The 26,551-nt window shown below is 43.0% G+C and overlaps 2 protein-coding genes across 2 annotated transcripts in view; both read right to left on the bottom strand.

Moving 5' to 3' along the window:
- Positions 1–4,082: 4,082 nt before the first annotated feature.
- LOC306953953 (3 beta-hydroxysteroid dehydrogenase type 7-like) lies at positions 4,083–15,326 on the bottom strand (the record flags this gene model as incomplete). The annotated part of the gene is made up of 6 exons (XM_079544989.1): positions 15,170–15,326; positions 12,539–12,694; positions 10,448–10,556; positions 6,436–6,535; positions 5,722–5,884; positions 4,083–4,501 (listed from the first exon to the last, which is right to left on the bottom strand). Exons 1-6 carry the CDS (start codon positions 15,315–15,317, stop codon positions 4,083–4,085), a joined length of 1,095 nt encoding a protein of 364 aa, XP_079401115.1. The 5' UTR covers positions 15,318–15,326.
- A 5,627-nt stretch (positions 15,327–20,953) lies between these two features.
- Positions 20,954–26,551, bottom strand: part of COL26A1 (collagen type XXVI alpha 1 chain) — a gene marked incomplete at both ends in the record, with an annotated part of 153,290 nt that continues 147,692 nt past the window's right edge. The window contains 3 exons of the mRNA XM_079545014.1: positions 20,954–21,126; positions 24,081–24,165; positions 25,633–25,677. Coding sequence (XP_079401140.1) covers positions 20,954–21,126; positions 24,081–24,165; positions 25,633–25,677 — 303 coding nt within the window. The remainder of the gene's footprint in view (positions 21,127–24,080; positions 24,166–25,632; positions 25,678–26,551) is intronic.

Raw genomic sequence — 26,551 nt, 5'->3', positions numbered from 1 at the left:
AAGATAAGGATCAAATTTTATGTATTTTTTGTCTCTTAGTTCTCATGCCTTTGACATTCAGGTTTGCAAACTTTTCCCCCTATCAAAGGGCTTTAACATCTTTCCTTTTTTTTTTTTTTTTTTAAATTTTTAAATGAAAATTGACATTCTCATTTGATAATGTGACTCTGGGAGCCAAGACTTTAAGAAAAATGCCAAATCCCACAATACATATGGGAATTTGCACCCTTATTATTAATAATGGGCCTCTCTCTCTCTTCTCTTTAAGACTTCCTGAGATTTTGGTGTTTCATCTAAATCCACCCAGATACTCCTGAACTTTGAAGGTGGGGAGACGGTGGAGAAGTACTTCCTTGGGAGAAGTGATTACAAAACATGTTTCCATTCTGAACCTCTTTAAGCATGAAATGTTTTCAGGTCTAAGGTTTCGCAGCCTGCAGTCTGGTTTTTCCCCCCGCCCCTTTTTGCTTGGCTGGTAGAATTAAGAATTTGATTTAACATTATATGCCTAGAAAAATAAAGCATTTAATTTACATTTTACAAGGCAGTTATTGCAGGTTAATTAAATATCAATTGAGTGTTATAGGCCATATTAAGATTTATTAATAACCTAGGAGATAAATCTCCTTGGAATTCAATTAAATGAAAATCACATAAAAATATATGTGCAATTTTATTCGTATAATACATAAAACTTGTGAATTACAGTGAAGCATTGTACGGTAACTTAATTAATGGGAATTAATTGGTGAAATGGAGAAAAATCAATTTGAAGTTTCCATAGCAGATATAAGAAACAAGGTGTGCTCCCATATCCTCGGAAAGCTGAGTTTGTCTGCACCCGCGCTGTCACACTCTGTGCTGTAAGGTGCACCTTGGACTCAGAATCATAGAATGCTTTGGGTTGGAGGGGACTTTGAAGATCATTCAGCTCCAACTGCGTGTCATGGCCATGGTCTCTATGCGAGGGGAGGCGTGCATGATTGTGCCGATGGACCTCAGAGCCTTTTGCCCTCGATGCTTTTTCAGATCTCTCTAAGCATTTGTGAGATAGTCAGCAATGGAAAGGCTGCTAGCCAAGTGGTCTGCGAGCTCTGAAGGACATGGATGTGCTGGGCTTTCTGCAGGGTCAGTGAGCATATCTGGTCCTGTCTGGGTCACAGCAGCTTCCCATATCGGAGATGAGGCTCAGAAGCTGGACTTGGAAAATATCTTTCCAATGTTTGCTGAACGATTGAGGCCTGGCGTGCTGCCATCTGTTCCCTGTGCATCCTGTGTTAAATACTGTCAATATGAGATTATGTTCCAATTATGGTACCAGACTGACTGGTTTAACTCCCACCATGAATCTATTTTCCTTTATTACTATGCACTAACTATGTGACTGATGTACCAGACACCAAAAGAGATGGTCTCTGCCCAGAGGGCTTTGTCTAAAGGAAACATGCCTGGAGAAGACAGAATGCAATAGAAAATGCAGATGAATGAGTAATTCACTTAAGATTTTCTTTTTAATTTGGGGATTCTTTGCCTGTTTGTGTGTTTGGCTGGAGTTTTAATATTACTAAATTTGCTTCTTTCAGACGTTGCACAAGAACAGAGACTTCCATAGAAACTCAAGCAGGGTTAGGCATGAGGCTCTTTGAACTGTGTGTGTGTTGAGAGGGGATGAGTGCTCAGCGTACACATGGGAGCACTATAGGGTGGAAAATGAAGGGAAAGCCACTTTCCAGCCCAAACAGCTCCTCCAGCAGATGCCATGGATCGCACTGGGGAAGTACAGCTAGCTCTAAAAAATAGCAGGTGTCTTTGTCAGTGCTCATCCTTCCTCTCCTCCGGTAGGGACAGTCGCATCTGTCTCCTCTGTGCTTCGTCTCTGCTTCTCTCTGCAATAGTTGTTAAGGATATTAGCATTAAATACTTACTGCCTGGCTTAACTAAGGGGTAAGATAGGATTTAATTTGTATGGCTGAAATCCAATTATATAATGGAGCCCCTGGGGGAAGCAGTTATACCTGCTGAATCTCTTGGATGAGTAATTGTGCACAAAGGCTCCTCTCCAGAAGCAGAAACAGATCTGAAATATTCCCCCCCACTCCTTTTTTTTTTTTTTTTTTTTTTTTTTTTTTTTTTGCTGTTGCTGTTACATAATAGGGCTGGGACCCTACAAAGAAAAGCCAATGACAACCCAGAGCAGTAGAAAGAATGAAAGCGCTGCCAGGAGAAAACAAGTTACAATCTGATAAAATCAAGGATCAAGCAGGAAGTCTGCAGCAGCACAACCCGGGGGGAGCCAAGTTGCAGCGCAGCCAAAGGAAGCTTACTCATCTTTTTGGAAAGCAGTACAGAGGCTTTGCTGTCTAACTTTTTCCCCCCAACTTCTGCTAAATGTGCAGGGAAGGGGAATCCTCCACTCGCTTTTGTCAAAGCTTGGGAGGTGGGGTAGGTATGGAAAGAGTTAAGGCAGTGAATGATTCAGGTCCTTTAGAAAAATGCCTGCTCCTTATCCTTCATGTCATCTGTGTCCTGATAAACATCAAAACCCTGGGTGATGATGGGCAGGACAGGAAGAGGAGATTCCCAGTAAGGTTTCTGAAAGGAGGCAAGCACGTAAGGTTGGTTGCTGGAGTAGGATTGGGGTTTGACAGTTACACCTCTTGGTACCGTCAGCAGCTCTATAGCCCACAAAGGAATGTGCCAGAGGCTCTGAGTGGGACTGCAAGCATCAGCTCTTGTACTTAGTTCTCTCAAAGGTCAGAGTGCCATATTTCAATATATTTTGCTAAGTTAAAAGCAAACTTTGATTCTTTTCTGAGAAGTTATGAGTGGAAAAAATAATTTCCTTGGTCACTTTGATGGCACAACTACTTGAGGATAAAGATGAGTGTGTCCATGCAGCTGAGGGATGAGCTCCAAGTACTGCAGACTGAGGACAGACCCAGACCCCTGGACCATCAGCATTGCTGTCTGGGCAGGTCTTGGAGCTCTCGTCAGAAACTGCTCCAGTAAATACTGCTGCTATGCTGGAACTCCAGTTACCTGTCTGACAGACTTGCAGCTCCACCCAGTGGCTCTTTTTTGGCCTGATAAAACCAAGGTTTCAAAAGCATTAAAACCTGTTGAGGTCAAAGTAGTCATACTGTGGTGAAGCTCTGGCAGCGTGCGTACGAAATAGGGTATATATTACTCTGTCACAGTCTCAGCAAGCCATCGTTTAGCATTTAACTTATAGCAGAAAGCTGCAAAGACAATTGTTAATGAAACCAAGTCCAGCAATCTTACTAATCACTTTATTTAAAAACTCTCTGCACAAATGATTAGAGTAAAAAAGTGAGGAACTGAGAGCTGTGGGCATCCCTGTGCATTGCAGGGCGTGGGACCAGGTGGCACTGAAGGGTCCCTCAACTCCAAGCGTTCTGTGATTCCATAACTTGCACGGTTCACCTTCCCAAATTCTCTGTGGACAGATTGTAATGGTTTGCCCCAGATTTATTTGTCATATGAAATTATTCACGAATTACCTGAGCAAATTATTTTTGGTTTGGAAGCTCATTTTGCAAAGAACTCTCCTGTGAGTGAATTTCCATGGAGTTCACTTGGCAGCTCCCAGCGTATTCCTTCACTTCCTTTCCAGGGTAATTACTATGACTAACAAGAAGCAAATCTCGATCATTTCTATCAAAGATGCCATGCTGAAACTTGCTTCTATTTCTTTTTTTTTTTTTTCTAGGAGGATTAGGGAAGTAATTAAAATGAGCTTTTATTTGTGCACACATACACTTCAACTGTAGGAAAACTCAAGAGATGATTATATGTTCACAGAACACAGGAGTACTTAAGCAGTCTCAAACTGACAGAATTAATTTTGGATGTTAACCACTGCTGTAAAAACAGCCCATTTCTTCGAACTCCAGTGAAAACTGCCTGAACTTGTAGGCATCCAACCATGGGGCTTGAATGCAAGTCAGCCCCTGTGCTGTCAGTGCAAGAGAGTAGGAGTTTATTTTTATAGGATAATATTTCAAAACAGATGTAATAAGCCACGTGAAGGGTAACAGGATCTTTAGGAAGGGTTCTTTCCATCACTGAGAGGACAGGTTCCCCATGGCCACTTCCAGCCACCGCGCCGTCCGCACCTTGCTCTCCTGCCAGCTGTAGAGGGGCTTGTACCCAAAGTGCCTGAAGGCTTTGTCTGTTTCATAGGAGAAGGTGGTGACTATCGTGTGCAGCAAAGGGAGGTTTAGGAAAGGCTGTGGCTTCCAGAAAGGGGACAGGATGACCTCGATTATCCTGTGCAGGTGTATCAGTAACCACATCTTCCAGTATGGGATGTGTGAGCCCAGACTTATTGAGGGGTCCATACAGGACAAGAGCTGATACCTGATCAGAAAAGCTTTTGTTGTCGGAGTGTCATCATAGGAATAATACACTTGCCCAGCAAGTATGTCTGGTTTCAGCTGCAGATGCCTGGCTGCGAGAACATGCATCCATGCGACATTCCCTGGAGAAATAAGAGGAGGAGAGAAACAGGTGCTCAGGAGGAGCAATGTTTGCCTATTTACTATGGGAGTGAGAGCATGGGATCCCAACTGCAGTGCTACGATGTAGGGATGGCGCTCATCGTGTGCTCAGCTGTACTGAGGAGGGGTGGAGTAGTTAATTCAGGCCTCAAAGGTCCTTTCAACCCTTGGTTTCCCCTTTGAGCAGGACATTTAACATTCCTTGTGACAAGTGCAAAAGGGCACTGTTTTGTAGTGTGATCAGGATGAATGGGAGGCAGAGCTTGGGGGTTTTATTCCTGGCTCTGCTGAGAAGCCTTTGAAGAAGTCATTTGATTTATCCAGGCCTGATTCCACTGCAACAGCAATTTCAAAGCAGTGTTATCTGCACTTTTGGAAAAGGACATGTGAGCTTCACAGAAATAACTAAAGCTCCACATGATTGAGTGGTGAATTGTACTCTTCCTGTAATGCACTCAATGCAACAACAAACTACTTCAGATGTGATACCTCAGATGGTCAGTGGGCAATATTGGTGGTAGGTGGATAGTTGAGTTGGATGATCTTAGAAGTCTTTTCCAATCTCAAGGATTCTATGATTTTGAGAGGCTTTGGGAGCAGCCTGTCATGCTCACAAAACTCAGTTATGAAGTACAATCTTTTCTACAATGAATGCCTTTACTAATTTTATAAGTAGCTGGCTTAATTTCTTGTAAGTAAACCAGTCTTTTCAAACAAACAAAAAAATTTTTAAAGATGTTTCCTCAATTTCTCTGTTTTCCTCCATGGATTTCTAGAAACATTGCCTTAAAAAAAGAAACAAACAGGACTCTTGTACTCTTTTCTGCTATTTTTCAGTTTTCGAAACAACATTTTTCCTTATGTTGAGGAGAATTTAAAAAAAGAAAACCCTTTGCTAGTGATTTTCAAGGAAAGGATGAACGTTGCACTGAGTGCCGTGGTCTGGAGTGGTCACAGCCATTGGGTTGATGGTTGGACTGGATGGTCTTGGTGGCCTTTGCAACCTTAATGGTTCTATGAAAACAATAAAATGTAAACAAGTGTTTTATAAATTCTTTTAGCCAGACTGAGTTTTGTGCTTGTAGAATTGTTTCCGCTCAGTCACTATACTCATTTTTCTGTGTTCAAGGATTACGAGTAAGCCAACGTGCAAAATCTCCTGCGGTAGCACTGCATGCAAAGAGATCCATCACTCACTCACCCACGTACGTGGAATTGCGCTCTGTGTGTTCAGGCTCCAGGTAGTTCAACACACCGTTATGGGCTTTGGCAGACAAATACAAGTCGTGAAGGAACATTGCTTTCTCCCCATATACTGTGTTTGCGCGGATGATGCAGGTCATGAGTTTACCACCATTGCTGAGCTGAAAAATCAGGGAGGAGTATTGGCAAGTGATGGATTTGTAGGCAGAATCTTCCACAGTGATCTTTGGTGTGGAAGATGGAACCAGAATACTTGGGGAAATTGGAGGAAATCAAACTTTTGATTCTTAACTCACGCCAAGCATGTCTGAAAATACACCTTTTGTGCACCAGGTGAGCCTGGTTTTGCAAACCATAATTTAATACAGTGCTTTCCAAAGCTTCACTCCTTTGGTGGATTTTGAGAATAGGTACAGAGGGTAGAGCAACTTGATCCTGCAAATACATGGCGGCTCTGTGATGCTGTGGGAGTATTGGCTCTTGGTGAGCTTGGGGCAATGTGGTGAATACATATCAGAGAAGCCATTGGAGAAATAGTTAGGTACAAACTCTGGGGTCTTGGTGGTAGATGGACAGTTGGACTGGATGATCTTAGAGGTCTTTTGCAATCTTAACGATTCTATGATTCTATTCCATGATTCTTTCTAACCAGCTCTCTCCTTCTGCTCATCCTGTGCTGAAACCCCATGGATACCACCATTGACTTTTTTACCTTTTTCCCATTGGCTTCTAATACAAGTCTTTCTGCCATGGCCTTCGTCTTCCCATAAGGCAGCTCCACTTCCCCGCTGTATTTGGTGTCCTCATTTCCTCTGAAATAGATTGAGATGTGAGTGACCCTGGAGTCCAGAGCTGGGAGACATTTATCTCTGTGTGATTTACTTTAACCCCTACTTTGCAGTGTATAAGTTTTGACGGTGCGTCATGCAGGGCTTAAGAAAGATCCTTACTGCAGCTCAGGAGAAATAAAGCCTCAAATACCAGGTGATTCTGTTGTGTTAGGCAAAAGCAGGTTTGCATGAGAGCAATGGTTTCATCTCTGAGAGGTGAATTTGCTTTTGTGTGATTGAAGCAAACAATATTCTGTCAGGGAAATTAGAAGGCAGCGCCGTTACCCTTCTAAGAACTCTCAAGTGGCTGAACAAGGTGGAAAGAGCACAAGATGATGGAGGGCAGGAAAACGAGAGCGGTCCTGTTTTGTTTTTTTTCATTAGAGGTAGTGAGAAGCCTCTTGTGAGCTTTAAACTAAAAGAAGCTGCACCTTAATTTTCTCATATTGTTGATTAGAGTTGGGAGGCGTTCGCTGGTGATGAGAAAGAGCTCCTGGAAGATGTACAATCACCAGATTTGTGCTGAGGTTTTCTTTATCTGCCCCAGCAGGCTATGTATGAGGGAACGAGCAGAAAACCAGGTCCCTGAATTAGGTCAACAGGGCTTGGAGCTGTGCTTGGGACCCCTGGTTGCCACTGTGGAGGAAGACAACATGCTCCTCAACTGGGTGTGACTCCTAAGTCAATGGGGCTCAACACGTAACTGCCCTCACAGGTCCTGAAATAATTCCAAGGAGAACCAAGAAAGCAGCATTCCCCACAAAGGCATGGGTGTTCCTGTCCCACTGATTCTATCTCAGTATTCCAGGATTCGGTTAGGAAGATTAGGGGGCTGTGGATTTGTCAGAGAGCAAAGAAGCCTTGCTTGGAACATTGGAGGGACCATAAATGCAGACCATGTGTCCATTTTCTCCCTGTTGCATGAGAAGGCTCTCTCCCCATTCAGTGTGCTGCAGGAGATCTCAAAGACTTCCTTCACGTTTTCACATCTATTTGCTGACTATTTCGCTGTCCTACAGAAATTCACCCTAGGCAAACACTGAACTGTGCCAGGTGTAGAGCACCCAAAGCAGTGTGATGCAGACAGGGTTCAGCTGTGCTTTAAGGACAGGCTAAGTGGCGTTTGATAAGGTCAGGCAGCAATTCTGCAGCAGAGGTCATTTTGTTAAGCTCTGGGCCACAGGAGAGCGAGCTCTGACTCAGGCTCCTGCTTTGACCTTGGACAACTCACTTGCTCTTTTCTGCGCTCACATCACCGCATGTAAAACATGGATAATGCTATTGCCTTTCTTCAGTCAGTAGCTTGTGCATCAGATATCCCAGCTGAGAGCAACAGAAATAAATGAGGAGCAACTCAAAAACTCAGCATCCCCAAGCACACAGGCTTGTAGCACAAACCCTCCTCCCCTCCCCGTGTTTACGGGTGATGAACAGGAGACAAACCAGCAAACAAGCACAGCAAAAGATTGATTGTGCACAGTTTGCTGAGAGCCCAAGAGAGGCCCAAGACAATTAGGGGAGTTATCTAGAAGTTCTTGTTTTAATTGCATTCTTTTTTTCTATCTGAATTTCTTTTTTTTGCCTTGTGAAGCTTCACAAAGGGGCAGCCTGCCTGCCGTTTTAGCTGCAGAGCTCTGCTCCTGTTTGCCTTCCCCCACCCCTTTTGAAGCTTGGTCGTAACAAAGAGCTCAGCATAATGCTCTTGCTTTTCAAAACGATCACAGATAACTGAACGCTAATAAGACTGGAGCAGCATTGTCAGAAGGTATCTCAGCGGCGGCTGTCTCAGAGGGATTGAGACTGACAGAGGCATTTTCTATTATTGTAGGATGCTGAGGTGTGAGCATTATCCCTGCACCCATCACCCTGTCCAGAGACTAATCACGCTTTGTCTGTGTCAGTTCCCCAGCACCTAAAAGTGAATTAAATGAAATTATACAAGGAGTGATAGAGAAAGGGGACAGAGCAGAAAAGTAAGGCAAGTTTGATCATTGGCTGCAAACAAGAGCAGAACAAATTGGGTGGGGATAGGGAAACTACATCACCTTTGCTTTCAGCCTTCGAATCGTAAGGTCGTTAAGGTTGGACAGACCTCTATCATCAAGTCTAACCATCAGCTCACCCCCACCATGCTCACTAAACTATGTCCCTGCATGGACTCGCAGAATCATTAAGGTTGGAGAAAATCCCCGAGGCCCCCAAATCCAACCTCAGCCCACCCCACCATGCCCACTGACCACATCCCTCAGTGCCACATCTCCACGGTTGTGGAACACCTCCATGAATGATCACCCCCCCCCCCCGCTTCCCTGGGCAGCTATGCCAAGCAGAGCCATGTTATGTTGCCTTCCAGTACGCACTAGGCTCCCTAATAAGACAAGCTGTGTAATTATTTTACTCTTCTCTCACTTTAATTCCAGGAATTAAAAGTGAAAATCTATGGAGAAGAACCACTCTGACAAACAGGCTTTCTTCTCACAACGTGATGGCAGAACGTATGTTTTTGAAAAGCAACTTACAGGCTCTAGTTGGTGGTTTTATTAGCATTTGTGGCAGGAAAGGGTTGTGAGTTGGTGGGGAGAGGATGCTTATATGTGCATACGTTCTGTGAGCAGCAGGATGGGCTTTTGCTTGTGCCCACAAGGGCATGACTCTAAGGCAAGGAACTGTCCTCTCAAGCAACATTTGGGATATCTACCACAAATCTTTATCAAAACACCTATTTACATGCATCTCAAGTTACAGGACTATAATTCTAAGAAAGACGTACACATACATCTGTTTTTAGAAGTGATTTAGATATGTTAATAACCAAATTTCATAGCCTTTCACTGATACTAGAGCTTCTAGTGCTCATGCTCCCAAGTGGGTTGAGGTTTTTTGTTCTCAGGGACTTTTTCATATGAGACATTTATTTGTATGGACTTGGGTATTTAAATGCTCTTCAGAACAACTGTGCTTAGCTTTCTTGTGAGTATGAAATTTAGGCTTGTTGGTCATTTTAAGTTATGCCTTAAGCAGCCTTTTCGAGCCAGGCTCCAATTGCTGGAGCCCAGCGACTGAAGCCAGCTATGTCTAGACTGACTGCCTGTAGAGAAACAACTTGATTTTGAGCCAGATCCCCCTGCACACAAGCTTGCATGGTTTGAGCAGCCTGTGCAAATTAACAAGAAGCCTTAGTTTTGTGTGTCAGACTGCACCCATCTCCACCCAACTTCAAATTTAACCAGAACTTCAGTTCTTGGTCTTCAGAAAGAGGAGTTCAAGGGGCAGTTCCTGTGTCCCATGAATACCAAAGGTATCCAGGTCCTGAACAGCAATGTCAGCTGATTGTGAGAGTCCATTCTGGAAATCAAAGATAGGAAAAGGCAACCCTAACTTGTAATTTTAGCCTTTGTCTTTCATTGTTCTAAATGCCATCTTTGCCCTGGAGGGCTTCCAAAGCTCTACTTTGCTCTCTTTTGATACTAAGAGCTTGTCACAGGTCTGCTAGCAATTCACTATGGAGTTAACGAGGCAGAGAAAGTTGGTCTGTGGTGGAGCATCACCTACCCATTGAGCCAACTCAGTGTGAAGCAGAGAAAAAAACTTTTACCCAACAGCAAGATAAAATTTGGCCTTGTCAAACCCTGAGTAGCTGAGATCCAATGCCAAACTGATTTTAGTGATTAGAAGAACAGGTCCATACACATGGAAGGTAGCCTGGAGGTTAAGTCCTACATCTCACAACCAACTCTTTCAGTGAGGTGTATCCAATACTGTTCAAGTTTATGTTGAAAGGAGGTGTGCTTTTCATGAAGGAGTGAAGGAATCAACAGAATTGGGAGCACGCTTGTTCTGCTTTGGGTTCATAGCAAAAATCTGTAGGGATGGAAACGATGTGTTGGGCCTTACCTGAGCATGGGCTCATGCAAAATGTTGGGTCCCACTGCAGCAATGGAGCTTGTGTAGACAACATATGGGATGTTCAGGGCACAGCAGGCCCTTAACACATTTTCAGTACCTGTGAGGCAGGTCGGGAAGGAGAAATATTAACTACTTTGGTTTCTACTGTACAGGTCACATGAGATTTACAGGTTTTAAATAGATCCATCCTTTTCATAGCCGTAGGTTAAAGCTGTTGTCCCTTGGGTACAATTGCACAGGTATGGATGGTTTATAACACCAGAGCAGCAGCTACAATTTTAGTTGTAATATGATGATCTCTATGGTTATTAACAACTGCGTGGGCAACATGGTGAACTGCAGTCTTCTGACAAAAGAATTGGTGTTTTAGTTGCATATATTGCTTTGTAGAAGTGATTGGTGACTGAAGGGTGAAAACCATTGCAACAGACTCCTGGTAAAATTATCAAAGAAATCCTGAATTTAGGATAATTTCAGAGATCGTAAGTCAGTATGAAGACCAGTGGAAAATAATTTAATTCTCCATTAACCTACCACTGTATAAAGTTACTGACAACCTCAGTTGATAAACATAATTGGAAACAGATGAATTAACATCATTCAGCTTAACAAAAAGCAGATTTAAAAGACTAAGTGACTAAATGGGCTCCTCAATCTAGTCAAGGATTCAGAAACCAGAGGTTGAAACAAAGGAGGGGATCAAAGCAGAACAAAGACGTAAATTCTTGCCAGCGATAGTAATTAACTACAGCCACACTAATATTCTTCAGCACCATTACGATTTGCTGAAAGACTTGATAGATAGCCCATTTACTTGCTGTTCCTAATCCTAGGCAAAAAATCTTTTAGCTGTTCAAGTTATCCACAAATTGTTGTGCTTAAGGCAGTCATTGGGTGAATTTCTGTGACCTGAGTTATACAGGAGCCAGCTAGGATGATATACCTGTCCTGACTCTTTTTTTCTTCCATGAATTCTACAGTAGGTGTGAAATACAGTTCAGCATTCTTCTATCTGCAATGATGGATGGAAAACTATTTTTCAGCTCTAGATTTTGAGCAGTCCTGGTGAAGGCAGCAGCCCAGTGTAGGCAGGTCTGCTTGAAGCCATCCAAGGGAAGGCAGCAAGCTGGCAATGAAGAGGAAGATCTCACAAAGCCTCTAAAGGGCAGTGGGATCCCTCTGTCTCTGAGTATCCTTGGTGTGCTCACACCATACAGGCTCTTAAAAGCATCTGGTTTTGGAAATAACTACAGCAATGTAGTTTAATGTTGCCCTTGAATGAATCAGCAAGTAGTAGGAGCCCAAAGCAGTTACCAAGTTGGTGTGTATATATGTGTACAAAATTCTTTCCTTCTGGTTCACAGCTGTTTTAGTAGATAACAGCCAGAGATACCAGTGGAGTTGCTGCTGTAATTGGAATTTCATTGTTCTTATAGGCTGTGCTTATTTCTGAGATCGATGAACAAGTTTTCTTTAATCAGATCTTGCACTTAGCATGAAATCAGCTCTTGGTGATAGGAAGAAACCACTGTGGAGCTCTTGGCTAGGTGTGGCATGTAGTTACACAATAGTTAGAAATAGCATCACTTTAACTCAACTTTAATTGATGTCTTTCTCACATGCCAGACAGCTTCCTACCACTCTAGCTATGTTCTGATTCAGTACTATTAGTGAAAGTTATGTCCTTGATCAGAATAACTTATCCAATGTCTGGGTCCAGATTTAACTTTGCAAATTTAGAGGACACAGAAGCTAACGCTTCTTAACCAGAGGAGATACATATTTTGTAGTCTCTCATGACATTACACCAAGGCGTTTGTATTTAAGGCTGGATATGAGGAAAAACTTCTCAGAAAGGGTGATGATGCAGTGGCACAGCTGCCCAGGGAGGTGGTTGGGTCACCGTTCCTGGAGGCAATCCAGAGCACTGGAGATGTGGCACTGAGGGACATGGGCAGTGGGAAATACTGGTGGTGGGTGGACGGTTGGACTACATGATCTTAGAGGTCTTTCTCAACCTTAATGATTCTACGATTCTAAGGATGTATTTTGCTTAATTGCTTGTTTTAAAGAACTTACCCCCAACATTGACAGCTTTCATTTCCCAAAAGGGTAAAGTGTTTCTGTAGTCCACAATAGCAGCTGTGTGGATAACCACGTGAACGCCCTGCATGGCAGCAAGGAGCAGATTGTAGTCTCGAATGTCTCCTTTCATCACTGTCACATGAGTGGTAGCTGGAGAAGAATAATATAAGCATAGATGCAGGGGAAAAAATACAAAACAGCATCTTCACATTCCTGCAGAATGAGGATCCTGCCTGGAAAGCTTTCTTCTCAGCAGGGCAAGAAGCAGCTTGCCAACTGTACTATTGGAATACATTGCCCTGGGGGGAAATACATCCCCATTTCATGAACCCCAAGAAACCAGATACACATCTGGTTTAATTCAGTGCAGCACTTTGCCAGTTTACACCAGCTGTGGGTCAGAATAACAGCAGCTGTCACTGAGATCTCACATGGAGTTGAGGATAGCACTGAGCTACATGGGGAGACAGCTGGGCCTGAGCTGGGGCTGGCTGAGGACTTGCTCTGGGACACGTGAAGAAGATATCTACAGCATGGTGGGAATAACATGAAGCAAGCTTGAAAGATATTGCCCAGAACTCTATTTAAATTGCAAATACTATAGGTGGGGGAGGGAAAATAATACAATATATTAGTTAAAATTTTGTAGGAAATTCCTTCCTTTGAGCCACTGAGAAGTCTGGCTAATTTTCCTCCTTCCTCCTATTTTGCGTCTCTGAATAGCTGTTCTAAACATGGCTGTTATTGGCATCTACCACTAATTGTCATGCTTTTACATGAGCCTCCTGGGCTGAAGTGTTATATGGCTTCATTCTGATCACCTGTCTTAATGCAGCTGGGTGCAATTAAGACCAGCAAGAGAGCGGTCAGGGATAAGCAGAGAGGTGTCAAGCACCAAGAGAAATCTGCAGATTGTTAAGGCCTGATGAGTGTTATCCAGGGCTGCTAATTGGGTACCTGATGTAACTGCAGGATTACTGCTTTATCACATACTCCAGAGAACTTTTGGTGGAGGCAGTGGAATGGTAGTGCAACTGAAACACCTGTGTTTAGAAGGGAGGTAAAGTAAGAGCCAGGAAAATTTGGAAAAGCTTAATGTCAACACCAGGAATTTCAGGAATGTGTGCTTAAAGAATAGGTGTGTAAGTACCCACAGGATAACCAGGAGAATAGTAGCAACTGATGTGGATTTGTCAAGAATAGGTCATGTCAGATAAATCTCTTTTGTTCTTATGACACTTGGACGTAGGAGAGCAGGTCAGTGTCATCTGTCTTGATTTTAGAAGGGGTCCAGAGACTCCATGTCATTCCCATAAGCAGATCGGTCAAACAGGTCCCAATAAGCCACATGAGGGTGAGCACGAAGCTGAATTACTGCTCCGAGGGAACTGCCAGCTGTGGTAGGTAGCTACCCTAAGGTCTTTTTATTGTTTTCATCAAGAATGTGGCATATTTGTTAAATCAGCAGATAACGTTAAATGGGAGGGTTTCAAAGTATGCTGGATGATTAGAGTATGAGCTGATAGAGATAGGGACAAAGAGAAGATAATGGGTGTAGTAGGGAAGAGGTAACAGGCCCAACCTACCTCATAAAATAATTGGGCCAGATCACTTGTTGGCAGGAACTTGCAACTGGGAAAAAGGCTTAACTGGATTGACAGGCAAGAAAAGGGATTATGGTGCAGGACAGAAGAAACAAATGGTGAGATATTGGCGTAGGCTGCCCAGGCTGGTGGCGGAGTCGCTGTCCTGGAGGTTTTCACAAGAAGAGTGGACGCGGCACTGAGGGACATGGTTAGCGGTGTAGTGGTGATGGGTTGATGGTTGGACTAGATGTTCTTTCCAACCTGAATGATTTTATAATTCTATGACATTCTTCTGCTTTACTCAGCACTGGGAAGGCCACAGCTGGCCTCTGTCCTGCCCTCAGTGACGCTTTTCCAGAAGAGAGCAATGCGAGTGGGATGCAGAATTGTCAACTATGGAAAAGAAAGAAGCACCACAGTCCTCCCTAACCTAAAGGAGAAAGCAGTAGAGAGGTAGGCTGTCAAATCGTGAAGGTTGTATTTAAAAAACATTGAGCCATTTTTACTTTCTCAGTGGAAGCAAGCTGAGGGGTTGGACAGTCAGAGAGAGAATCTCAGCCCGCTGCTAACCCTGCAAAGCCATGCGAGTTGGTTGGCTTGTTTGGGGTGGGTATTCTCAAATCCAGTAAAACGAGTTGCTTCTCCCCTACATATCTCACTGTAATCAGTTCTGGTGAAACATCAGAAGGCAACATTCAGAATTGTGATCAAATTGAATAATTTAATATCTTTGAGCATGTTTACTGAGCCTCACCTCTTCCATTTTATGCACAGCACATTGGCTGTAGGCTTCTCTCACAATTACAGTAATTTAGTATGCAATATCTGTAGCAGATGCTGAGCTTGATTCTATTGTTGTCTGCCTTTTGGTTGTTTTTTTTTTTTTTTTTTTGAATTTTTAGCTATTGAAGCATAGGTTTTGTCTGTTCAATCCTTGTTTCCACCCCATGCCTGTAACTGTGCTATCTCCAGCATAATACCACCTGTCCTGAAAGGGAGGATTGTGGCAGCTAAATTCAAGTTGATGCTCTTTTCTTACCTGTGGCAAAATTTTCTACTTCTTTTCTTGCTACTGAATCAAAAACTCTGACTTCTTTGATGTAGTCTTGTTGAGACAGGAGCTCTGTGATCTTTTCCCCAATAAAACCACATCCTCCTGTCACCAGGTAGACCTGGGCTCCATCCATTTCTGAGGATGTTTTTATGGTTAAGGAGCAGGGAGATCCTATAGTGCACTGTTGATCTCTCAGCCAATATGTTTTCTGATCTAAGTCTAAAGTCTAACCTTCGCAGTGTTGGTGTTATTGGCTGAACATTAACTCCATCCAGTTATGCATAAGTCAGATTTTTGCTGGCACAGCCACATTGGTGCTACACACTGTTCTGGTCTTTCTGACTCAGCCTTTCCCTTTCACTCACTGGTGTAGGATCAGTGGGGCACCTCCAGCTTGTCTTGGTCCTTGGCCCATCTCAGCCCACAGTTGCCATGCTGAGTGTTTTTCATGGTCAGTTGGTGTAGGTTGGACCTCTGTGCAAAGAGTGCATGTCCTGGAGGTGTGCTCAGGGCATTCCTCATTTAGTATGAAGCTACTAAAAAGTTCTTGCTGACATGCACTAATGAATCTGTATAGACAGTGAAACAGCAGCAGATCTACCCAGCGCTGTGTAGAACTGCACACAATGCAGGCAGGTTCAAGAATGGGCATTTGTAATGTCCATGATGGCTTTGCTGAATTAATTCTGCTTGGAATTGGAATACACAGACACACATGCACACACACACAATTAGGAGGAGAAAGTCCACTTAATTTGAAAAATGTGTAGTAGCAAAAGCTGTACCACATCCTCTGGCAAATTGTTGCAGTAATTAATCACTGTCATTGTTAAGAATGGACTGTTGTGTTTTATTCAATGGACAGTGGCTAATACACCTTCTCCTCGCTGAACTATGGACATATGTTATCCAGTTTGTCATGTGGATAAAAAATGGGATTGAAGGGTTAAGACAGTTTATTCAAAGGCTATCAGTATTTTGCTTGTGTGTGTTTTGGGGATCAGCTCCTGCTAGAAGTGCAAGCTGTTAACTCTGCCATTGATTTTCCTTGTGCTGTGTTAAGCACTGGGAAAAGAACCATTTCCCCCATGATTACAGTCCCTGGCCATAATGGCCCAGAGACCAGCACAGACCTGAAGCTAATTGGTACTTGGCAGACCAATGTAGCCACAAACGTCCCAAGAAATTAGTTTGGCCTTTTATCCAGCAACTCCCAATCCGTACACTAGTGATTAACAGCCCTGCCTTCCCTCAGGGGACTTGTGCAAGGATAAATATGTCAGAGTTGGAGATCTTTGGACACAAAAACAAGATAAATACACCCTGAAGGACCCAGAGCAGTGCTGCATGGGAATGTTTGGCAACAAGTTACCTTGAGCCTCTCCTGATCAGCACTGCAAAAAGATCTGCGTGAAGTTGAGGCCTTGACTCTGTGGACGTTTCTCGTTGTTTACAGTACTTTGCTACAGGAGTGATAGCTGCGTATCTATGGTGTGATATGACCAGTGGGGAGAGCACTGGCTGTGATTTACACATCTCTTGTTTGTATTAGGGAGCAAAAACAAGTTCAGAAACCAGACGTGTCACCTATGACAGAAGTACTTGGGGTCCTTTGCCACCTCCTCCCATGCCTGGCTGTGGAGGCTTCCTTGCAATGCAGGATGTGCAAACTTTACGTTGCTTGAAGGCTTATCAAGGCTCCCTTCCCTTCTTTTCTTCCTTCTTTCTTTCCTTCCTTCTTTCCCTACCCGGATTTGCATACATACAGTGAGAGAAAGCTGAGATGGCAGGAAAGAAAAACAGATGCCTTAATTTCAGGATGCATTCTGCTTGAACTTGCTCTGAACTTTGTAAATGCAGGACACCTGACATCATACTCATTTACAGTATGTTTATTTCTCAGTGCATTACATGAAAGGTCTTTGGTATTTGTGGGTTCTTGAATACTGTTCCCACTCTGCTCTGTAAGAAAATGCTGAATACAAAACATTCCATATACAGTAACAAAACCCATAGCAAATAAAGAGAAATAGGTATCTTGAACAATAACATAGCAATATGAAAACAGGTAAGTAACCATGCAAGAGGTGGAACAAACAGGTTGTGTTTACAACAAACATTAGAGCCTGCCATAAATTAACTCATCGTGTCAGAAGAGATTATTTATTTGTGTTCTAAGTTTAGAAACTACACGACTGCAAAATACTGCCTATGGCTGCCCTATTAAAGACCAAATGTTGTATAGCTTATTACAATGGGACCATTTGCACACATACAAAACACACTGATATAAATAAAAAGATACTGCGTAAAATAAGTAGTGAAAAAGTTAACGTTTCCTTCTATGGGTGGGAATGTGCACTGTGGACAGTTATAGCACCTTTGAATTGCCTGGTTTCAAAGCAATAATGGAAACTGCAAGTAGTTTAACCCCTATATCACCAAGCACGGAATGTAATCTTGAGTAAAGCAGAAGCTGTAAACATGGAAGAGAAAGAATTTCCAATATACTGTATTAAGAAGTAATTCTAGATGCTGATTGTCTTTTGGAAGCCTTTGTCACAGTGGTCGGGTTCATTACATTAAAACAGTTCATGGAAGAGACTGGGACTGAAACTGAATCCCAGAGCCAAACTTTCAGGAAGCCACGTGCACCAGTTCCTGTGAGCTGGCAACTTGGATCTGCTTGTTATGGCCTGTCCCTGTTCCTATGGAAGGTGTTGGGAAAATTACTGTGGAGTTTGGTGGGAGCAGATGAGGGTTCTTCTCTCTGGTTTATTCTTATTTCCCCAGGTTGCTATCAATTCTTTACAGTAAGTGCAAATTGGATACTCTGGAGAGAAGCATTCTCCACCTCCCAGGTGTACCAGATTGCTGGTGAACGTCAGGGTGCACAAGTTGCAAAGATTTTCAGTTGTGCAATGTGCTTCTGGTTAGCTCACGGCAAGGAGAATGCATTTCTACCACCAGAACTGATCCAAGTTAGAAACACACTGGCGTTCAAAGAAACATGAAGAATTTCAAAGAAGTCTCAGGAAAAAAAGGGAAAGAACACACTATGGTATTGCACAGTATGCATGTAAGATAAAGCACTAAACATTTCAATTAAAATATATTTCTAAATGAGCACGCATCCAAATAAATCCACTCTCTAAGTTACACAGACATGGCAAGATGCGCAGATGCCCAGGCTAAATGAATCTTAGTATCCTGCCTAAGATGGGAAACGTGGTTGGAGCGGTTGGCTTAGTCATGAATGCCATTAATTGCTGAGTGTGAGGCTGTGTTCACCTTCACAGCATATTTAAACTGGGACTGTACAAGAGCATGGTCCAACCACTGTGTAAGTAGTGAGGAATGAAACTCCAGGTGAGAGGGGAAGTCCAGTTGGTTTAATCCCACTATAACCCAAATTAAAGATACAGTACCACGTGAAAGAGAGATACAGGAACAAAGCAAGAAGTGTGGAGAGCAAAAGCTGACATAGCTCTTAAATCAATTTAGAAAAGGCAATAATTAAAACTGTTGCAACCCAAACCTAACCAATCTTATGACTGTTGGCTTGGCAGGATTAATTGGAAACAACTTCAATTACATTTCCTTTCATCTTACCATTAATTTGTTTTAAATAATTTCTTCATTTAAAATCTGAAATCCTAGTCAATATGAATGAAGAAAGTACTCATTAAGCTAATGCAATAGTTTGGAATTCATAAGGGCAAACTTGGAGGAAAAAACATTTCTCTTTCAATTCAATGCGAAAGCTCCAAAATGCCAGGGAAATGAAAATGGACCCATTGTTCTTTTGCTCCAAATTCAACCCTGAAGTCAGAGGACCAGTGAAATGAATTTTAATGTTTCACCTTTTCAATATTGCTTGGTTAATTCCTGAATCTGAAACCTTAATACAGCCAGTACCTCTAGCTTGCACCAATCTGCTCAGCATACATGTTTAGCTTGGTCTGTGATTTCTCCTCAGCTGTTTATGTAGCTGTACAGCAGTAGAAGCTTCTCCATGTGGACAGTTTTCTCTGTTACTTGTTAAGCATCAACTTATGCTATTTTGCCCATTTTGAGAAGGATGGTTGGATTTCTAGGGAACGGGGCCAAACGAACCCATTTGGCAAACTCAGTTATTCTAAAGTAGCCTTAATCCTGTTCATTTCTGAAAATATAATGCCCTTCAGAGGTAACATTTGGGTGTTATGATGTCTCTGTGTGTTTATAATATATGCAAAAGGTCAATTTAATGCGTGGTCAATGGGCTGGCAAAACTCCTTCATTTTAAGGTTAATTTCCAGTATAGCACGTTTGTGTTTTTACCTTAGAAAGGTCACTTTGGACGATGAGGATTCCTGAATGCATGGACCATACATACATACGTTGGTTTCTACAAAAGCTTTTGGCAAAAAATAGTTGTAGCAGTACTGCTTGCCTCTTTCAGATAGCTATATACCTTGCACTAGGAAGCAGACAGAATGCAACAAATGTTTGTGACTGATGTGTTAAGATGACAAACACAAACAATTTGCTCACTTTTGTTCTGGTCTAAAGGTAAAAATTTGACAGAAGAGTGATAAATGTGTTTATATACACCTAAGTAAAAACAGTACCACTGGTTGTGTCGATCAGTCTTACATTTCTAACAAAATTCAATGTCTATGTGAATGGCTTGTCTAATTGGATTTGCACAGAAGGTGTAAGAGATTCATTGGTCACTGAAGGGCAGGTTCAGCCTCTTCACCTTGAATGCTGGGACTTTTGTCAAAAAGTTGTTATTGCAAATAGTAGAATGATTTTGTATTTAGCTTCTGAGTGCAGGATAACCTCCTGTCAAGACTAATCCCAGAGTGTGATTTGCTGTTACGCTGTCTGGGGATTCAAGTAGCAAAGATTCTCCCATAGAATAAAAAAAACCCATGGTAATACTTTTCCTTATTGATGTTTCTTAACTCTACATTTTCTGATAATAGTTATTGGTGTTACTAAATTTTCTCTGTATGTATGTGCAAAATGAACACAGCATGGTAAAACTCCATTGCATCTGTTCTAAATTTTCACAGAAACAGTCAGATCTCATTGAAGTCAGTGTAAACTATCAACATTTTCATCAAAAGTCCTTTCACCAATACAAATAATGCCATTCACATGCAATCTGCAACATGTAGAGTAGAGATTTTGATGCTGAATTCTGAACAGTAATCGGAATTTTCAGATGAACAGTTTAAAACGTTCCTGGAATTTTCCAATTTGTTCTTTGCTTAAGAGAAATCCTTGCAGATAAGAATGCTTATGAAAGTGTTACCTTCAACTGGGAGTCAGCTTGACACCACTGCATGAAACAAAAGCAGATGCCACCAACTACACTGAAGGACAAGGTTAAGGTTTGGCTTTGAGCCTAGTTGGGATTGATTATGTCAGCCAGTTAAGCAGGGCTTTACCGAGTGACTTTCAAGGGCTGTGGGGAACAAGGGAATGATTAAACTCTGGAGACATATTCAGGAGGTGTTATTGCTATGGACAGCTTCCAAGGGTACATGACATCTGGTATTCCAAAGGCAAAATAACAAAATCAAGAAAAGTGTCCATACGACCCTCTCCAAGCTCTGGGTAAGGCACTCCCTGCAATAAGGGCATAGCATTGGCCAGGTAAGCAAATCCAACTGCCAATACTAGAGCTTCCTACTCACTTCATTTGCACTCTGTAATTAAGCACTGGGATACTGTATCTTTAACGGGTGGACGGGCAGGGAGAAGACAGAGATGCTCCTACTTCATCCGACTGCTTCTCCTTTTGGCTTCACTGTCATCCAGCAGTGAAGAGAGGATCTGGTAGGCTTGAGGCTGCTGAGGTCCTCCACGCTTGATCTTGATGCTGCTTCGCAGAGGAGAACCCGGGATCACGTCTTGTCCAGAGCCTGGCTCAATGGAAGATAAAGAGTCTGTAAGGAGAGAAAGTCACGGGAAAGCACTATTTAAAAGGGGAGGCTAAGGAAAGACTGAATGGGCCTTTCTGAATGATTCCTCTTCTGGAAGAAGTGTCGTCCCTCCTGCTGTCTTTCTATCCAACAAGAAGTTGTGTTTGCTGCCATCATATTACTCCAATATTTAGCCCTGTCTGAACTCTTTGGGGTAAATACTAGTACTGCAAGCAACACAGCAGCTCCTGTTCCTATTTGTCACCTCATTTATAAAAACACTGCTCTGTTATTGATCACAATTTGCCTTGGGCTGCAATGGCTACTCAGCATTGCCCAGACTCCTGTTACTGAAGGATAAAGCATTAGCAAGGGGTCACACAGAAGTGGTGTTCCTGGGGATAGAGGTACCATTTCACTCCTCGTGAAGGTGGACATCTTTCCTGAAAGGATTGAATGAAAAGCTCGATTCACCCTAGGCTACAGCCACATTAGCCATAAAGCTGGGAATAAATATTAGCTGTCTGCTCTCCCAGCATGCTTCATGTTAACACACGCATCCTCTTCCTACAGCATCCTACTTTACAGAGCTAGATGTGCTTTTGACTACGGCCACTCTTCAATTTTCCCAGCAGTCAGCAGCAGATGCTGCCAATGCAATGCTGCCTCATCACTTGGAATGTCCTGCTTTCATCCTTTTACCTTCCGAGAGGGATGTTTGTTTGCTCATTTCCCTGCCAAGGGTTCAACCTCACATACCAGACCCCCCAGCCTTGGTTCATTCACTTGAGGCAGCACTTCTATGCCAAGGGAGCAATTGACTTCAGGATTTGTGCTGTGCTCGCTGCAAGCATGCACTGCCAAACAGTTTGGGCTTTCCTATGTCCTGCTGGGCTGCTCTCCACTGTATGCTGGGCCAGATAATCTCCCACTGCCCTCCCACTGCAGAGAAGAGGTTTGTTTGCTGGTATGTTTTGCCTTGTTGCTTGGGTGGCTGTGGTTTTGAAACCATGAAGTTTCCTGGGAAAATGAGAGCATGCAATTGGCATTTCTGCGTGGGTCTCTGAACTGGGTGGAATTGAGCTACCCAGGAACCTGTAGTAAGATTTGTGACACTTCCACTGGGAAAACTACCAGATGGTTGGTGCTGGGTGACTTAGAGCTGCATGGTGCCCTTCACTGCAAGGGAGGTCTGCGCTCAAGGAAGCCCTGCTTTGTTGCATTATGTCTTTTTCCATTTTTTTCTTTTTAAAGCATATTCACGAACAGAGATGAACATAATAGCATAAGGAAAACATGCTTCACTTTCTAAGTTCTTTTTCTAAGTAGTATTTTTGTAGAGTCTAAGTATGTCTTAAGAATGGAACTGTTTCAAAAAAACAGAATGAAAATATAATTCTCTGTTACTGGATAAAAAGGGAAATATTTATATGAAGTCATGCAACATAGGTGTTTAAACATACTTTTTAAATGCTGTGCAATTAAAAATCATCTACTTTTGCTGATGTAGTTACATTGGTATAGAGTATAATAGATACAAATAACTCATGTCCCTCCCAGGCAATAGCAGAAAACACGTTTATGACAGTAAAAATGGCTTCCTAAAATGCTGCTGAAATGCCAAACAGAGAACATGTAAAACTGAGAAACCAGGCAGTTCTGCAGTGGCAAATTTTGTGTGTATTCTCTAGTTCATGCTCCATTGTCTATACAAGTTTGTAGAGCTGATTTTTTTGCTTTACAGTAAAAGCAGAGATGCAAAGTAAAAGATCATGAAGGATTAGACCCCGGGTCCTGTATCTGTGACATTCACTGGGCTGTAGTTACAGACAGGGTTCCCCTTCCACTCCTACCAGAAGACCAGGCAGGTAGGCATGGATTGCTATGTAGGGAGCCTAATGGGGATCTTCCTGGCACTGTCACCAGGTCAAAGCAAACAAGCATAAAAATATCTCTTCTTGGTCTATAAAATCCCGTGAAAACATGAAGTAAACTAAGATTAATGCAGAGGTAAGGTCAGGATGACTGCAGCTAAAATCACGGGTTCATGATTCATGATTTCCCAAAGCTCGTGCTGCTGCCTGTTGCTTTTGGAATTAGTGCTTTGAGCCTCTAAAAGGTACATCTCCATTGAACAGTGAGGATGGTGTAGAGACCCAAGCCTGTTCAGCCATACAGTGGAGCACTACACAACAACACTATTTTGGCTTTGAAGTGCCCAACAGCATTTTCATTTTAGCAGACTGCTGGCTGCAGGAGTGGTTTGCGGGCTCTCAAAGCCTATTGCACTACTGCTTTAAGTCATCTGGAACTTCTAGATAGTTAAACTAAGCATTTGCCATATAAATATCCAAAAGTCACTTCAGAATAGAAGTGGATGTTGATCTGAGGGAAGGTGTGGTAGCAGCTCCATTTAAAAGCAGGGCCAAGAATGAAGTTCCGTGGCCAAGCAAGGCCATGTGAGGTTCCTAATTAATCTAGTTAAGAAATATTCAGCTCAGTGTCATGGACCAGCCTTGTGTCTCACAGCCTGAGATAGTAGATTTAACCAGTATTTTGCTTCTGCTGTGTTTCAGTTGGGAAGAAATTGGCACAGCAACTTTTGGCAGCTCTGAGAGAATTGATCCTCAAATACCACCAATGGAGAAGTCTGATCTGTGATGACTACACAACCCCACACTCTGGTTAAGGGAAGAAAGCAGTCATAAAGGGATGATGCCAGACATTGCACCCATGATGGGAGAGCAAACAGCCTCAATAGAAAATATAAATTCTATTTAGAGAAACAGGTGAGACTTTCTTTAAATCTGATTGTGAAAATACGTTTGGTATCAGTTGTAATAATGAGAACTTCATGGATCATTCATTTTTTTGGGTAACATTGGCAGACTTGGAACACTGGGAGGACATCTAATCATCAGGCAGCTTCCTGAACAGAGACCCAGTTGTATAGAAAAGAAAACTTCAGCGAGGCTTACCATGAATTCCTATCATGTGCTCTAGAATCAAGACCCTCTCAGCTAAAATCTTCAGAGCTTCTCGAAGTTGTTGAACACCTTCCCCCTGCAAGACAGAAAAGAAAACCAACAGTGCTAAATATTTGCAAAACAGGCTTATTGTACATAATGTTGGCTTGGTAATGCCAAACTGTGCAGTGCAAATGTTTAACAAGAGAAGTCATAAAAACATGAGATAAGCTGCAAGAGTAAAGTTGGAATGCAGGAGAAATCTCTAAAGAAAATCTCCTCAGTTATACCCTACATTTGCAGAGCCTCTGACTAAGCCAAACCTTTCACTTTGGTTCCTGCTTCTGCAGTGAGCCAAACCCAGGGAGTATATTCCTGTCAAATATGTTATGTTATGCAGCTTATGTTAATAACTGTACTACCTGGAGAACAGGTTTTGCTCTTGCCTGACGTTTACTCTGAACGCCATTGAGTTTCTTGGACTTTCTCTTCATTGGGACACCAGAAAAGCGAGAGGGTTGGCAAGCCTCATCTTGCTTCTGCCTTATAAACTGGAACAGTGGCACATGTGCTCATCCTGATGGACTTGAGCCAGCAGTGTGCGCTTGGAGGCCAACAGTACTGTGGGCTGTATCAAAAGAGGAGTGGCCAGCAGGGAGAGGGAGGTGGCTGTCCCTCTCTACTCTGCCCTCATGAGGCCCCAGCTGGAATACTGCATCCAGGTCTGGGACCCCCATCATAGGAAAAATGGGGAGCTTTTGAAAAGGGTCCAGAGGATGGCCACAAAGATGGTCAGAGGGCTGGAGCACCTCTCCTATGAAGATGGGCTGAAGGAGCTGGGCTTGTTCAATTTAGGGAAGAGAAGGCTGCGGGGTGACCTCATTGGGCCTCCCAGTATTTAAATGGAGATTATAAACAGGAGGGTAGTCAACTTTTTACATGGGTAGGTATTGACAGAACAAGGAGGAATGGTTTTAAACTAGAGAGAAGAGTTAGATTAGATGCTGGGGAGAAGTTTTTCACTGAGAGGGTGGTGAGGTGCTGGCACAGGCTGCCCAGATTGGTTTTGAATGCCCCAACCCTAGAGGTGATTAAGGCCAGGTTGGATGGGGCCCTGGGATCTGATCCAGTACTTGATCTTGTGGCTGGCAACACTGCCTGCAGCAGGGGGGCTGGAACTTGATGATCCTTAAGCTCCCTTCCAACCCAAGCCATTCTCTGAGTCTATGACTTTGTTTTGCCTCTCACCAAGCTCTGAGGCTGGCCACAGGTAGACTTTTCTTACCTCGTAGCAGCTTTGTGTGGGAGAATAACATCTGGGGGCTGAGGATGTGTTCAGCATGCAGGAGGGCAGCTGACAACATGGCCAACAGACTACTAAGACCTGGCTTTCTAGCATGCAGTATGTTGTATACCAAGATTCATCTCTTCTGCTGCCCTTTTAACTGCTGACAGGAGCCTTGCCCCTCACAAACCGAAAGGAATATGATTAAAAGACAGTAAAGAGCTACAAAGTAAAGCAAAAATAAAACAAAACAAAACCACAGTAAAAACCCATGCTTACATCAGCACCTTTATCACCTTCCTCGCCCTTCTTGCCTGGTTCACCCTAAAACAAACAAGAAAGAGAAATTTGTCTCCATATGACCGAGGATCCTGCCCAGAATCACTTCCCTCCAATGGACCACAGTAAAGATGACTCCTGAGCTCTGCCCTAGCTCCCAGCAGCTTCCCAAGAGGTCACTGCTATTTCTCACATTGATAAACTTGGCTGGGGGTGGCCAAGCTGCACGAGGGGCTGGCTGCCATGGCCTGGACCTACAACAGATCTCAATGAACAATGTCTTAGTCCACAGCGTTGAGAAAGAAATGCTGTTCTCCTCCCCCAAACATGCAATTGTGCATCTTTGATTTACACCATAAAATTCCTCCTTTCTTCTTTCATTAATTACTCATATCATTTTCTGCCTCTGAAGATGCTCATTAAGCTTTCTGTGAGCAAAATTCCTACATGCTGTGAACATTGGTCTGATGTTCCCCCTAACCTAAGTTCGTGCATTTCCTGAAGAACAGAAGACACAAAGAGATTAAGCCACAAGCTGAAGACAAAGCCTAACAAATGGCTGAATGAAATAGGGTGGAAATGCCTGGACTCTTCAGACTCACTGGACATCCCTGGCATACTTGCAAAGCAGAGAGTGGGGATGGGATGAAGGGCTGAAGAAAAGGTTGTAGGAGCAGTACAGTATGATGAGATGGAATTAAGGAAGGGTGAAGAGAAACTTCCCAGAGAAACCAGGATCTCTCTGAAAGCTGCCAGTCAAGACACCCAACTTGTTCCACTCACTTTCAGCCAAACTTCAACTCTGTTTGCACTCTAGCCATACGTGCCTATGCAGACATCGCCTGCGTGCACTGGTTCAGCTACTGCCAAGAAATTGTTTGGCCAAGTCTCTTAATCTCATTAAAGGTTTTCCAGCTCA

Source organism: Tetrao urogallus, assembly GCF_951394365.1.
Source record: "Tetrao urogallus genome assembly, chromosome: 20".
In the NCBI taxonomy this organism is placed as follows: domain Eukaryota; kingdom Metazoa; phylum Chordata; class Aves; order Galliformes; family Phasianidae; genus Tetrao; species Tetrao urogallus.
Note: the sequence above shows the minus strand (reverse complement) of the source record. Positions and strands in the feature narration are given on the sequence as shown.